The sequence below is a fragment of the Hypanus sabinus genome, chromosome 12 (assembly GCF_030144855.1).
Source record: "Hypanus sabinus isolate sHypSab1 chromosome 12, sHypSab1.hap1, whole genome shotgun sequence".
Lineage (NCBI taxonomy): Eukaryota > Metazoa > Chordata > Chondrichthyes > Myliobatiformes > Dasyatidae > Hypanus > Hypanus sabinus.
This window is the reverse complement of record NC_082717.1, coordinates 63503812-63518314: the sequence shown is the minus strand read 5'-3', so window position 1 is coordinate 63518314 and position 14503 is coordinate 63503812. Positions and strand designations below refer to the sequence as shown.

Genomic DNA, 14503 nt, shown 5'->3' with positions numbered 1-14503 from the left:
TGAAATAATGTGAAAGCCCACCTCATGCCATTTAATTTGCTTGCAAAATAACTTGAAATCAATGTCATCAAGTTAAACAGTCCTTCTGCTACTGGAAATGATCATTCATTATCCTTTCACAACATTGAAAACCTCCACTAAATCTTCCTTTCATGCTCTTTGCTCTTAATTCTAACACCAATCTACTCATACCCATTACGCCTTTCCAACTTGTTTACATTCTTCTTGAACCATTATGCGCAGAATTGGATACAACACCTCAAAGGCTAAATCAACAATTTTTTAAAAAAGCAATACTCCCTCACTCTTGTTCCATTTACGGCTTTCTACAAAGGGTTACAGTGGGACTGCTGAAATAGATTACAGAATGTGGATAATGAAGATTGGCTTTATCAACTAGAATTTTCCAGCACAAAGGTACACAACTGAATAAGATAAGGACAGCTGATGGCACTCAAGGGTGTAACCACCTGTCAGATTTCACTAACTAGGCCCACTTACTAAGACTAGCCATTTCTAAGAGTTAGTGGATATCGAACCATACCTAAGCAAGGGTTTTGTGTAACTTTCTGGTAGGGATTGGGACTGTGAAAATATACAAACAGTTGCCTTAAAATATCTCAACAATACGAGAATTACAGTGAATCTATTTAACTGAAATAAAAGATTGTTGCATGAAGTTTACTCTTATTGACATTCAAACCAGCATTTCATTAAAACAGAAATAGTACAGCAAATTCTGACTCTAAAAATACAAATAGCTTCTAATATTCTATTTCTACACAATTTCTAAAAGAAAGCAGTATCTTGTGGCTGAAAAGTAATTCATTCTAAAGGTTTATTCCTTCTCCATTGCTCAGAGAGCTGGGTGCACTTTCTGTCTTTGCCTGAGAGATATCATTCGTTGGTAGCCTAAATGCAGCAGAGTCAGAATGGAGACCATATTCGCCATACTATTGTATTTTTCAATCTGAAATTTTAATTCCAAGAGTACTGTTGATCTTGCTGAACTAGCAAGTGTTCGATGGTATAATAAGGAGAAATGTGGAGAATAAACAAGAATTTCAACTGAATAAATTCAATAAATATTATCAAGGGAAGAAAAAAAATCACACGAGGTGACACAATAAACTGAATTATTTTTTCCAGAGATCAATATTTAAAGTTTACACTAATAGCCTCTCCAAAACAGCTCAGATGTTGCTTCAAAATAGGACATTTCACACATTAGTACAGCAATGTTATACAACTAATATTAGAAATATGCTGTTCTTCGCATTCACCAGAGTATCAGAGATATCATTACTTAACTTTCAATGCTAATTTTATTTTAAAACCAAAACTGTGAGAACACTGAAAAATAAACCAGTGAATGAACAGTAGTTTAGCAAATTGCTCTCTTCAAGTTGTAAGGTTAAATATATTAAATCACAATGGCAGTATTTCTGTGCAGTACTACATGAATCCTGATCACTAAACGTCGCTGAATGGAATAAAGTAGGAGAAATGGTCACAAAGGGTAAATTGCAGCTAGAAGGACAATCTCAAAACAATATGCTGTTTCTAACTGTCAGTTTTGGAGTGTATAACAAGATACTTTAAAGTGGGAATGAAGTCCAACACTTCCTCACCTCAGGGACAAGAAGAGAAAAAAAGCTTCCAAATTAGTTTATCAGCAAGAAAGCAAGGTACTAGCTGCAACCATCTGCTTCCACATCACACCATTAGCTATTAAAATAGTGAACATAATTTTTCAAATATTAGAGCTTCAATATACCAAGTAGAAAGTAACGATCATGTTTGATTATTCCTTTAACCAATTTTTCACAAAAAAATGTTTCATTATTTTACTAACATGACACAGACTCATTGCTAAGTATTCAGCTTCCACATTCTTACCTTTTCATCTCGGTAAGTGATAAAGAGCTGGAAGAGCTCACTCTCTGAAACGATCGGATGGTGACACATTCTATTCATCCAACCCTGCAATCTCTCCATTCGCATCTTGATGAATTCTTCTTCAAACCGACCTTTACCACATTAAATCAGGCGAGTAAGTCTCAAGGATATCAAAACATCAAAGCCTACTTCACAGCTCAAATGCCAAGAAAATATACGTTGGAAAAACAACAGAAACTTTCCCCTTCGGGTTTTTGTATTATTCCTGGTGTAATATCACTATTTCAGTGCATTCTTATCTCAACTCATAATTTTTAATGGCTCAAATCTTTTTACTCAAGCCCAACTTTCAGAAAGAAAGTTATATTTGTACTGTTTGTATTTAAACCATAAAACTCTGCCTTTGTTTCTTAAATAAATTTGTTGACCTTACTTTTCTCAGGGTCAGGAGGAGCAGTAAAGTTTTTCAACATATCCTTTCATATCACAATTATTCTTCATGCTGGGCATTGTGGAAATTATAGTGTTCGGAAATTATATTGTTGAAGGTATTTAAAGGGGTAGATTTTTTTTTTGAAAGATTGGAGAATTCAGAATAATGGAGAGCTGACATAGAAGGTGATTTGCAGCCTGGAGTAGATCAGCCATGATCATTTCGATGGGATGACAGGTAACTTCTTTTTCCCTCTATTTTCTTGTGTTCTCATATTGTGAGAGCTTTACAATCTTACAGAGTTAAATACAATATGAGCATATATTTAATAACTTGCTTATGATAACTGTAATTGAAATACATAAAAAATAATACTGGGAAGAAGATATAGTTTCTGAGGACAATGAGGTCACTATTATGTTAATGGTGTTAATGAAAATGGTGACTCAAAGTATGCAGCTACTTAAGATGCTAAACAATAATTACTGTGCTGATGCTACAAAAAGCTGATTTCTATGGCATTTATAATTTTGATATGCATGTCTACAACAACAAATTTAAATTAGATGCATCATGGCCTGGTGGGAGAAATTCAATACACAGGCACATAAAACACCACAAAAAGGAATGGACATTGTCTTATCTGTCACAGCCATAACCTCCACATCTGTAGAGGCGATGCCTCAAGAAGGAAGCATTATAATCAGGGTTCCCACCATCTGGACCACACCCTATTCTTGCTGCTACCATTGGGCAGGAGATACAGAAGACTAAAATTCCACTTCACCAGTTCAGGAACAGCTATTTTCCGACAACCATCAGGTTTTTGAACCAAACGTGCAAACCTAATCCTACCTCAGCAACTACCATGAACCCATTTCTCACTGCATTTTCAGCACTAATATCTTGGTCTTTTTCTTCACTGTTTTGTAGAAATGATACGTAAATTACGAAGTCTATGTTTTCTGAATACATGTTCCTGTAATAGTACTGCAAGTTTTTCCATTGCATCTGTGCGTTGTACATGTTTATTACAAAAAACGTGACCTGAATTGAAACTGTGTAACTATACTCAAAATACCAAGTGCTGCATTTTGGGTAACTTTCAACATTTGAATTTTACATACTGCAAAAGGATGCTGAGGATTTGCATAACAATAAAACAATGTCAAATAACTCTGCTTTGACTTATAAACCAAGTGGTGAATAGATATATTCAACAATTACTGCAGAACAACATTGGTTATGTAGATTATAAAGTGTTTCCAGTTACCTGTAACTTGCTTGTCTGGAAGTGAAGGAATGGGAATAGCTGAACCAAATTTGATCAGTAGACGCTCATATAACCAGTCAAAATGCTTATATCTGTGGTTGACTGATCGATTAGTGTTCTGTACACAAGAGGCACAAAATCAAGAAACCTGAACACTCAATTCTGTACGCATGACTAAAAACCTAACAAATTAAACAAGTCAAATATTTTATTGGTATGAAGTCTAATGAATATTTTGCCATAAAAATATCAAAAGTCTCCTACAAATCATGTTTGGGTAGTATACCTTTCAGAACAACTCATGATCAGAGATAATAAGCTATTCTAAGTTGCCTGCCTAACAAATACAGTCCTTGCCACCATTATACATCCACTTATTCCTATTCTCTTCCATCTGTCAACAAGTATTTAAAACAGTATATTTACTCCAATCACATCTTTAATTTTGTATAGCAAGTTCTTTGGAAAATCTGAATACACTACATCCACTGATCTTTCACCATCTACTCTACTTGTTATATCTTCAGCCTCAATTAATAATGTTCATGTGCATTTTTAAACAAATGACTCGCCAATTTCAAAAGCCATGCACATATATCTTGCTCATTCTTGCTCCCAAAATTTAATACTTTCCATTTCTCAGCACTAAATTTGTCACTCATCTGCCCAAGCAAGCTGCCTGACACCCTCTCTTTAGTGTCTGTTACTATTCACTTTAATTCACTATACCTCCATGCTTTGCCATCTGCAGAAGAAAGTGGACAAATCTCAAAGCAGTAGAAAACAAAATGAATGTTTACAGGATTCCAATTATTTTGTGCTTAATGTTACCAAGATTTTTTCCCCCAAATTTAATTAAGTTTACCCAGCTGCTGAGGTGGGATTCAAATCCATAACACCAGGTCAATGGTCCGGAACTCTGGCTAATGTTCAGCAACCTAACCATCATATCACTACTAATAGCGAGTGAAGGGTGTACACTGTACTGTCTTGTTGGTGGAATTGGAGAGTATAGGTTAGAAAAATAATTATGAACAGTGCTGGTCAGTAAAATGTACTCAGATAACATCAACAGGCCAAGAAGGAAATAAATGGTGAAAAAGATTCCAAACTTTAGGTGAGGCAATCCTCTCGGAAACGCAAATCCATTTTTGAACCTCATTTCCTTCAGTCCCACCTCCCTACTCAACCTCATGTTAAGAAAATATGCATTAGAGCAGGAGGCAACCTGTCAGAGTCAGCTCTGCCATTCAGGGTTATGCCTGATCTAATCCTGGCTTGACCTCACTTTCTTGACTCCTCCCTATAACCTCTGACTCTTCTAGTGTCCAAGTATCTCTAGTATTTAAGACTTGGTTAACCAATGGCCCAATTATCAGAATCCACTACACCTGTTCAGAATATTTCTTCCAAACAAGAAAGTAATTTACTTGATTTTTTTTAAAAAAAACAGAAACCTGCTTCCTTGAAGTATTTTAATAAATTATAGGCCATATCCAGAATAGACAAACCTGATCAGGTGCCCGAGTTACTGAAGTGGAGAGAAGTAGCCTTGTCAATTCTTTTTACAAGTTTGCAAGGTGGAATCACAGTTTGCCATGGCAATGCAGTTGGTGAAAGGATGCAGTACTAATCTTTTGTAAATAATTTTCTTTTTTAAAACTTACATTGGGAGTTACTTGATACTCAATGTAACTCTTCAATCCATAAAGCTTAGATCCTTTTTTTGGATCAGCAACCACACAGCTCAGAGAGGATGCAGGATATTCCCAAACAGGACCAACTTCACCTTTCTGAAAGAAGAAATCATAACATAATTCTCAAATGTGGATGTAGGCCAAAAACATCTGGACTAAGATAAATTTTAATTCTTCCCATCCATTCAAAAGCAAAACAAAACATTTGAAATCATCAGGTGCTGACTTCCCCCCCCCTCCAAATTACAAATGTGACCAAGTTCAAGGCAGACTGGGTTTGGTGGGGGGGGGGGGGGGGGTGTGGATGACGAGCACAACCAACACACTTCCAAGATTTCTTTTAAGGATTGTTCTGCCTGATAAGGCTTCCGAGGCACTGGGAAACCTGACAGCCCCCTGCAGGTGAAAGCAATCATGCAAGGGAAGTGCCTTTAGACTGTTGCTTGTACAGAAGCTACACAGAAACATTTCTCTCCTGCCTCCTCAAATGCCATTTTGCCCACGTGCATCAAAAAGTGACATGCAGGTTTCCTTTCTGTGAAATGACCATTAGAGCATCACAGACAATTGGAATTGAAGGCCATCATTCAGGCTGACTTTAGGTGGAGTCGACATTAACGAAAGACGTCATGTAATTAAAACTGCACAACAGGTGGAGAAACATGATTTTTCTGTTTCCCTGAACTGTAATGCTGCACCTACAAGATGACAATTTTATTCCCTTTGATCTAGTATTGCTTTAAAGTACTCCGTTTTCACGCATTATATCACTAGAGCAGGGTTTCTCAACCCGGGTTCCACAGAACCAAGGATTCTGCGAGAGAACATAAAAATAAACATTGCTTTTTGAACTTCGCACAATGCGCAATACAAACACTCACAGTGGTAGGCAGTGACTGAGCAGCCTCATTAGCAACCTTGTTGGAGGTCTCACAGTCCAGTATGGCAGTGCATAGTAGGGCTGTGTTTATTTGGTTGAGTCCATTCTCTTGTTTTTGTTGTGAGATAGGGAGGCCATTCATAATTGGTGAGCACCGTTTTGCATGGAGAGGAGGACGGTAGGCTGATGAGGAGTGTGAAGTGTATTTACTGAGCACTGAATGGACTTGCCTAACTTGGGCTGTGACATCAGCCTCTCCTTCCCAAATTACCTCTCCCAACTTCCCCTCATGCACTGCCAATTGATTTGTGGGAGCAAACAAACTACTGGTGTAGTAGAAGATTGGAGGGAAATTTTCATTCTAAAGGCAGTTCAGGAAGCAAATTATTTTGTAGCAGAACTTATTACCCAGAAAAGGAAAAGTCACACAGTTGGTGAGAACCAAATAAAGCCAGCATGTAAAATTATAGTGGGTAAAATGTTAGGACAAGATGCAATACGAGATATTTAAAAGCTTTCACTCTCAAACTTATTGGTGACATGTCACATGATGCTGAAGAGGTTTTGTGTGATAAACTGAAAAACAACAGCTTCTCTATCCAGGTTGATGAGTCAACAGATTTCACCAATAAATGTCATGTTGTAGCATTTGTAAGATTTGTAAATGATGGTGAAATCCAAGAAAACGTTTTCTGTTGCAAATTATATTGAGAAATATACCTGGCATAATCATTATATATACCTGAAATATAATCACTATGTATTAGCTATTTACTATATTATGTAATCACTTCTAGGTACTGAATATTACTATGTATTATTTTACTAGACACATTTTGCTATGTATTGTTTTAACTAGATACTTTGTGCTCTCTTAGCTGCATACTGTGGCAATTACAGAACACCTGTTTAGCTAGCAGCACTATTAGCTGAAATGTACTCCATGTATTACACTCAGCCTTTGTTTAGTATGAGATAACGGTGGCGGACAGGATGGTGCGAGCAGGAATGTAATGTGAGGGAGGTTGTCTGGAAAAAATAACCTTGGCCAGGAATAGGGCCCCAATGCGAATGGGTGAAATATAATGGTGACGCACTGAGAGCTAGGCAAGAGCGATTGATTAGTTAATATATAGATGATATGCAATTAAAAATTGATTGGGTATGCTGATGAAACCGAAATGTAACTGAGATAAGAAATTACTATAAAGAATGCTGTACACCGGAGCTCGGTGGGCTTTCGGTGACGTTCATTGATTGCCTCAGCCTTTGTTTGCAAATAAAGGTTTAAACTTCTTAAAGAATTGTCTGTGTCTCCAGGTCATTTCAAGTAACCACGACAATAGCAGCCTGAAACAAACAAATGCCAAGATATATTTAATGTTTTGTCTTCATATTTGGAAACAAAAGGTCTGTCTTGGAGGAACCATGTTGCCATTTGTACTGATGGTGCCCCATCAATAGCTGACTCCATGAGAGGTTTGATTTCTCATGTGAGAAAAGAAAATCCTAACATTGTCACAACAAAATGCTTTCTTCACAGAGAGGTGAGGATGTCAAAAACTCTTGAGATGAAATGAAAAAAGTTCTGGATGATGCAACAAAAATGGTTAAGTTTATTAAACAAAGGCTAGTTCACTTGCGGATGTTTAAAAACTCTGTGAAAACTTGGACACCAATCTCCTGCTACATACAGAAATCCGGTAACTTAGCAGAGGAAGAGTTCTCAACAGGGTCTTTGAGCTGTAAAGTGAATTGCAGGAGTACTTCCAAGTAAACAGTAAGCCAGATTTTGCTGAGTGCTTTGAAGATGAAGAATGGCTGCAGAGCCTACTTAGCAGACATTTTTCATCATATGAACCACTTGAATAAGTCATGGTCAATAAATTTGAATGTTGTAAATAGCATTAATTAAAATCAATTTACAACCTTTATTTAAATTAAATTTACTGAAACTACCTTTAGAAAAATTAAATCCCATTTTGGCTTAAGCCGGTTATTCAACAGAAATTTATTATGTTTGCCTTCTGAGATTTATGAAAGGGAAAGAAAGATTAATTTTAAGAAAGATAAGCTACACTTAACTCCGTTTTATCCCCCTAGAAAGGGTGGCTAAAAATTCATTCTCTACTCAAAAGAGCATTGGCAATTATTTTTGGATTATTGTATCTACAACTTACTGATCACACTAATTACCTGTAGATATAATATTTTTTTATGCAGGGGTACTCAGAGACCTGAGAATTATTTCAAGGGTTCCTCCAGGGCAAAAAGGTTAAGAAAGGTTGCTCTGGAGTTTGGCACTATATGACATTTCTTCTCTCGCTATGCCATGACTGCATGCTTGCATTCTCAACAACTTGAGAGAGCAAATCATAAACACAAGAGATTCTGCAGAAGAAGAAAATTTTGAGCAACAGACACAAAATGCTGGAGGAGCTCAGCTAGTCAGATAGCATCTATGGAGAGGAATAAACAGGCAACATACTTTACCCCTTTCCCTTCTCCTCACCTGCCCTAATGCAAAGAATATTCGTGTCTCTTTGGTCAGGGGGACAACACTCACCAGAGGGAAATGGTCTCCCTCTCACCAGAGGAACACCACTTCCTTTCTGGTTTCTCTCTTCCTTCCCTTTCTGCCAGGACCCATTCTCCTCCCTGGTCAGATTCTTCTTCAGGCCTTTATCTTTTCCACCCATCACCCCTCAGCTTCTTACTTCATACACCCTCCTCCCCAGCTTCCCCTACCATCTGCCAAATTGTAGTCCTTTCCCTGCTCCCCCACCTCCCCCCCCCCCCCCGCCAACCTTATTATTCTGGCCTTTCTCCCCTTTCTTTCCCGTCCCGATGAAGGGCTGTGCAAATGCAAACCAGCGAATGGTAGACCACAAAATCTGGTCCAAAATAAATGGAGATTTGTTTTCAAGACTCCTGCCCCTTTCATATTCTTAACAAATTTAAAATTAACCAAAATAAAATAAAATGCAATATCCATTTTAATCCACAATTTCAAGATCCTTTACAAGAATTATTGAATTATCAGAATAGCTTTAACTGTAGAAAATAATCTTGCACATTGGGGATAAATTAATTTTGAAGAACTTAATAGGAAGTAATAATGGCATGTTAAGACAAAATGTTTCACTGAAAAACAATTCAGCAGAGCAAAAGGGTCCAGGATAATTTCAGCAATTTGTATTTAATTTCTTATTTACAAAGCCATGCATTTCAAATTCTTGATTAACTTATCAACATGTCCTGGAACTTAGCAGACTGGAAAATAGGCACTTAAAGCTTCTTCTGCAACTTCATCCCCATTTGTGATTACATTTCCTCTCAAAATTGTTTTCCCATTGTAAATCGTCAGTTTCCCCAAACTTTGCTGGTGTCTAGATCATTCCTATCTACCTTATGAAAAACAACAATCATATTGCTGACCACTTGAGGATCGCATTTCATTCTACCTTTGATAATAATTCATAGCCCATTTATCTGTCTAATTCATTGATGTTACTTGTAGGGAAATGTAGCTCTCTGGCAGGGTGAGAGGCACCAAAAAGAGAAGAGATTCAAGATGGCTAGATGGATGAAGAAAAATATTTATTTTAATGAGCAGACAAGGAAGGCTCAAGCAGAGGAGCAACGCTAATAATTAGGGCAGATTTGAACTGCATTTATGTGGAGATCTGACAAACAATCTCCTTGAGCTGCAGAAATGGGATTATAATAAGGCAGTTAGAAACAATTCAATGACCAATTTGTACAGCTACAACAGAATGAAAGAGTTCAAAAATAGAATCCTGTTTGGTTAGAATTGAGGAACAGAAGATTTGCTGTTATGCTGTAGAAAACATGACGTAAGCCACCAAATGTGTGCAAGATGGAGCAAAATTTGCAGCAAATTTCAGAAGCATGAAACCAAAGGAACTTCAACATAGTAACAATAAAGGCCCATAAAATAACAAATGACAAAAACTGTCAGAAATGGATACATGAGGACTTTATTAAACCCAAAAAGGAAGACAGCCACATTTGATTTGATTTATACTGAGGAAAGAAAACTGTGTGGAAATATTTGTGAAGAAGTGAAAAATGTTATCATGAAGTTTAGTGATCAGGTAAAAACCTGCTCAGGTAATGGTGTACAGTCCAATCTTGTCCTAAAAGAATTGAAGGAGGAGATTATATTTAAATTTTATGAATCACTGGTGTAGATAATAGTGTTCATTAATGGGCATCATATCTTGGATTTCAAGACCTTAAGTAGGATACAGAAAAAAAATATATTAAATATATAATAAAAATATAACGGAAGCAGGGGCAAGGGACTTTAGTGCAAAAAATGAAGATTTAAGAAAAATTTGGTAGAAGTGTTCAACATTTTGTGAAGTTCTAATAAAGCTGTTTACCCAATATCAGTAACCAAGGAAGACCAGTTTAAAAATACTAGCGTAGAGGTATTGGAAATATACTGTTCTGTGGGCCAAGAATAGGACACTAATAGAAAACTTGGAAAACTCTTCCAGAGACATAGACCAGATGACATAAATACTGCCTTGCCTTGTTAAATTATTTTATGAAGGTGCAAAATAAATTCAGATCGAGAAATTCACAAATAGCTGATGGCAAAATAAAATTAAAGAATCACCAAAATAGCTTTTTCAGGTAGCATTAAATACAGGCCTTTGAATAAAAATGCAAATGATAGAGTATCCAGCAAACCACCTCTCCAGAATAACTTAATTCAAATTGTGCTGAGAAGTAAAAGTCAGTGCGTGAATTACTTTAATGTGAAAAGGCCATTTTCATTGCATGCCACAAATCAAATGGTGGCAAGAGAGTGAGATTTTCATCCAACAACACGAGATTCATAATAATTGGAGACCACATTTTGTTGCATTGACACATGGACATACACAGCCACAGTGACTACAAAGTCTTCTCCACATCTTTTTCCTCAGCTTCACTCCCTTACACTCCTCCCCCCCCCCCCCACCAAGGTTGATTCCCTCCCTTCGCCCTGCTTTCCGACCCTCTACCCCTCACTATCTTAATCATTCAGTCTGAGAATGTACCATCATACAGGTCATGCTCTTGCTCAGAAACTTTTACAGTACTGCAAGACAGTTTCTATATGGTAACTCTCAAGCCATAAAAGCAGATTAGAACTCAGAAAGTAGCACTAGAGGATGCAAGCTCCAGCAAGTGGTAGCACCCATTTTGCTGCCAGTATACTCTCACCTGGCATGTTTCAGAAAGCATGAGAAAATCATCTGACTTGATTTAATTTTTATATTACTGATAAGCTTGTTCTTAATAAGTGATTATTGTGTTTATATCTAAGTATACTTATTCAGAGTTGAGTTTCTGATTACTACCAGAGGTGGTTGAATTAAATCTGGATGACGATGGCTTGTATCAATTTTTCACTTGAACATATTTGTTTGTCCCCTTCCTATTACACACTCAATGATTAAAATCCCTCCCCTCTGATTAGCTTCTTCATTGGATTACATTTCTAACCACATGCAGGATGTTAGTGATACAGATGTTATTTTGGCACTTGTAAAACATACTATGAAGATAACTGCTTCTTTTTAAAAGTAAAAGGGAAGTGAGAGTTGACATCGGACACTGAAAATAGTGCTGGGGGACAAAGAAATGGCATATGAACTTAATGGGTATTTTGCATGAGTCTTCACTGTGGAAACACGAGCAGTGTGCCAGGGGTCAGTGAGTGCCATTGCTATTACAAAGGGAAAAAGTGCGAGGCAAATTCAAAGGTCTTAAGATAGATAAGTCATCTGAACCAGATGAATTACATCCCAGAGTCCTGAGAGAGGTTGCTGAAGAGATAAAGGATGCATTGGTCATGTTCTTTCAAGAATCACTTGATTCTGGCATGCACCCAGAGGACTGGAAGATTGCAAATGTCACTCCATTGCTTAAGAAGGGAGGAAGGAAGGAAAAAGAAAGGGAATTATAGGTCAGTTAGCCTAACCTCAGTGGTTGAGAATGTGTTGGAATCTATTATTAAGGAAGTGATTTCGGGTACTAATTATGTCATAGTCAGCATGGTTTCAGTAAAGGGAAATCTTGCCTGTGTTATGAACGTACCACAGCTCTGAGGGGCCGAAGGGTGCGAGGTAGCCCCCTCCTTTGTGAGAATCGGAAGATCACTATTGATTTGGGTCAGGAGACCCAGGAAATGAGAGAGAGAGAGACGTGCGGAATGTCTCGTTCCCCCGGCGATATAAAGCTACGGGACACGGCCATTGTCTCTTGAAGACGAACTTGTGTATTACAATACTGTGCTACGTGGAAGCCCTCAGGCAAAGTGGGCTGGTTGAGGGAGGGATTGCATCACCCCCAACCTGATTGACATCTGAGACCCTGTGAGTCAGGATAAAAGAGGGTCTGTGGGAACAGCCCCTCAGACGCACCAGAAGAAATGCTAGCGATCCCGTAATAGCAGAAGTCAGTGGGGAGGCCACGTGCGTTCGGTTCCATTTTGCCCCGGAACCGGTGGCTTTTACCACGGGAGTGGCTTTTAGCTAACAATGGGGAAACCAACTCCCAAAAGGCTCGAAGGATTGGCATCATAAAAGAACTGGGCAAGTTTAACCCGTCTCTCTCTCAAACCCAAAACGCTGCAGCTTGAACGAACTAACAGTGACTTTTATATTTCCATCGGACACTACATTATCCCCTAAACAACGATAGAGCTATTTCTTATTGATTATTATTATACCTGCGCTTTTAGATTTAGTATTGATGATGTATATTATCTGTATGTTTGCATTGATCTTATTTTTGTGCCCCTTTATCAATAAATACTGTTAAAAATAGTACCATCAGACTTCAACGGACCTCTCTATCTTTGCTGGTAAGTGACCCAGTTACGGGATTCATAACACCTGACAAATCTTTTGAGAGCTCTTCAAGGAAATAACAAGCAGGACAGAGAAAGAGACAGTGGATGCCATTAGCTTGGATTTTCAGAAGGCATTTGATAAGGTGCTTATTTGATGAGGCTGCTTAAGAAGATAAAATTCTATGCCGCTACAGGAAAGATACTGGCAAGAATAGAGGAATGGCTGACAGGCAGGAGGCAGCAAGTGGGAATAAAGGGGGCCTTTTCTGGTTCCTCAGGGCTAAGCCACTACTTTTAACATTGTTTATCAATGATTTAGATAATGGAATTGATGGCTTCATGGCAAAGTTTGTGGATGATATACAGAAAGGTGGAGGGGCAGGTAGTGCTGAGGAAGCAATGAGATTGCAGTAGAGCTTAGACAAATTGGAAGAACGGACAAAAAATTGGCAGATGGAATATAGTGTTGAGAAATGTATGATAATGCATATTGGTAAAAGGAACAATTGTGTGGACGATTATCTAAATGGGGAAGGGGTTCAAATATCAGAGGTGCAGAGGGACTTAGCAGTCCTCGTGCAATCCCTGAAAGTTAATTAACAGGTTGTATCTGTGGCAAAGGCGGCAAATGCAATTGCAACAGAGCTCCAGGAGCTAAATAAAAGTACAGAAGGGATAAGCGGTGCAGCCATTGTTGGGAGTAGGCCAGTGGCAAGAGCAGAAGCGACAGGCTTTGGTTCAAAAGAGACTTCAGCTTAGAAGAGGCGTCGGCTTTGTGTAAAGCCTCCGTAAAGGTTTCCTTTTTGTCTTTTCTCCCTTCTATTACTGTAGCATTTAAATGGTTGTGGTGTGCTCTTCGTGCTCGATGTTGGAGAACTTAGAGACCCAGAGTCTCCCATGGTATTACAACTGCGTGCAGCTCCTTCAAGACCGTGTTAGGGATCTGGAGCAGCAACTGGATGACGTTTGTCTTGTACAGGAGAGAGAGGACATAATCGATCAAAGTTACAGGGAGATAGTCAGTCCAAAGTTGCAGGAGGCGAGTAGCTCAGTGACTGTTAGAAGAAATGGAAATAGGCGGTTAGAGCAGAGCACCCCCTTGCCCAACCCCTTCAAAGTAGATTGCTTTGGATATTTTTGTGGGGGGTTGACCTCCCAGGAGAATGCCATGGCGACCAGGTTACAGGCACTAACCAAAAGTGACGGGTTGCACCTGAACCTGAGGGCAGGTTTGTTAGAGCTGTTGGGGAAGGCTTAAACTAATTTGACAAGGGGTTGGGAACCAGAGTGAAGGGACTCAGGATAGGACAGATGGTAAAAAAAGTAAAGATAGCATGCAGTCAGATTGTCAGGAAGGGCAGGCAGGTGATGGGACTTAGCTGCAGTCAACAAGCTGATTATCAAATCATTAGGGATGCAGAGTCAAAAAAGACAGCAAATACGGTAC

The 14503-nt window shown here is 38.4% G+C and overlaps 1 protein-coding gene across 1 annotated transcript in view; it reads right to left on the bottom strand.

Annotated features, from left to right (window-relative positions):
* Positions 1-14503, bottom strand: part of snx9b (sorting nexin 9b) — a 122047-nt gene that overhangs the window by 51502 nt on the left and 56042 nt on the right. Inside the window, exons 8-10 of the mRNA XM_059986078.1 lie at positions 5273-5398; positions 3606-3723; positions 1900-2030 (exon numbers count right to left, since the gene is read on the bottom strand). Coding sequence (XP_059842061.1) covers positions 1900-2030; positions 3606-3723; positions 5273-5398 — 375 coding nt within the window. The remainder of the gene's footprint in view (positions 1-1899; positions 2031-3605; positions 3724-5272; positions 5399-14503) is intronic.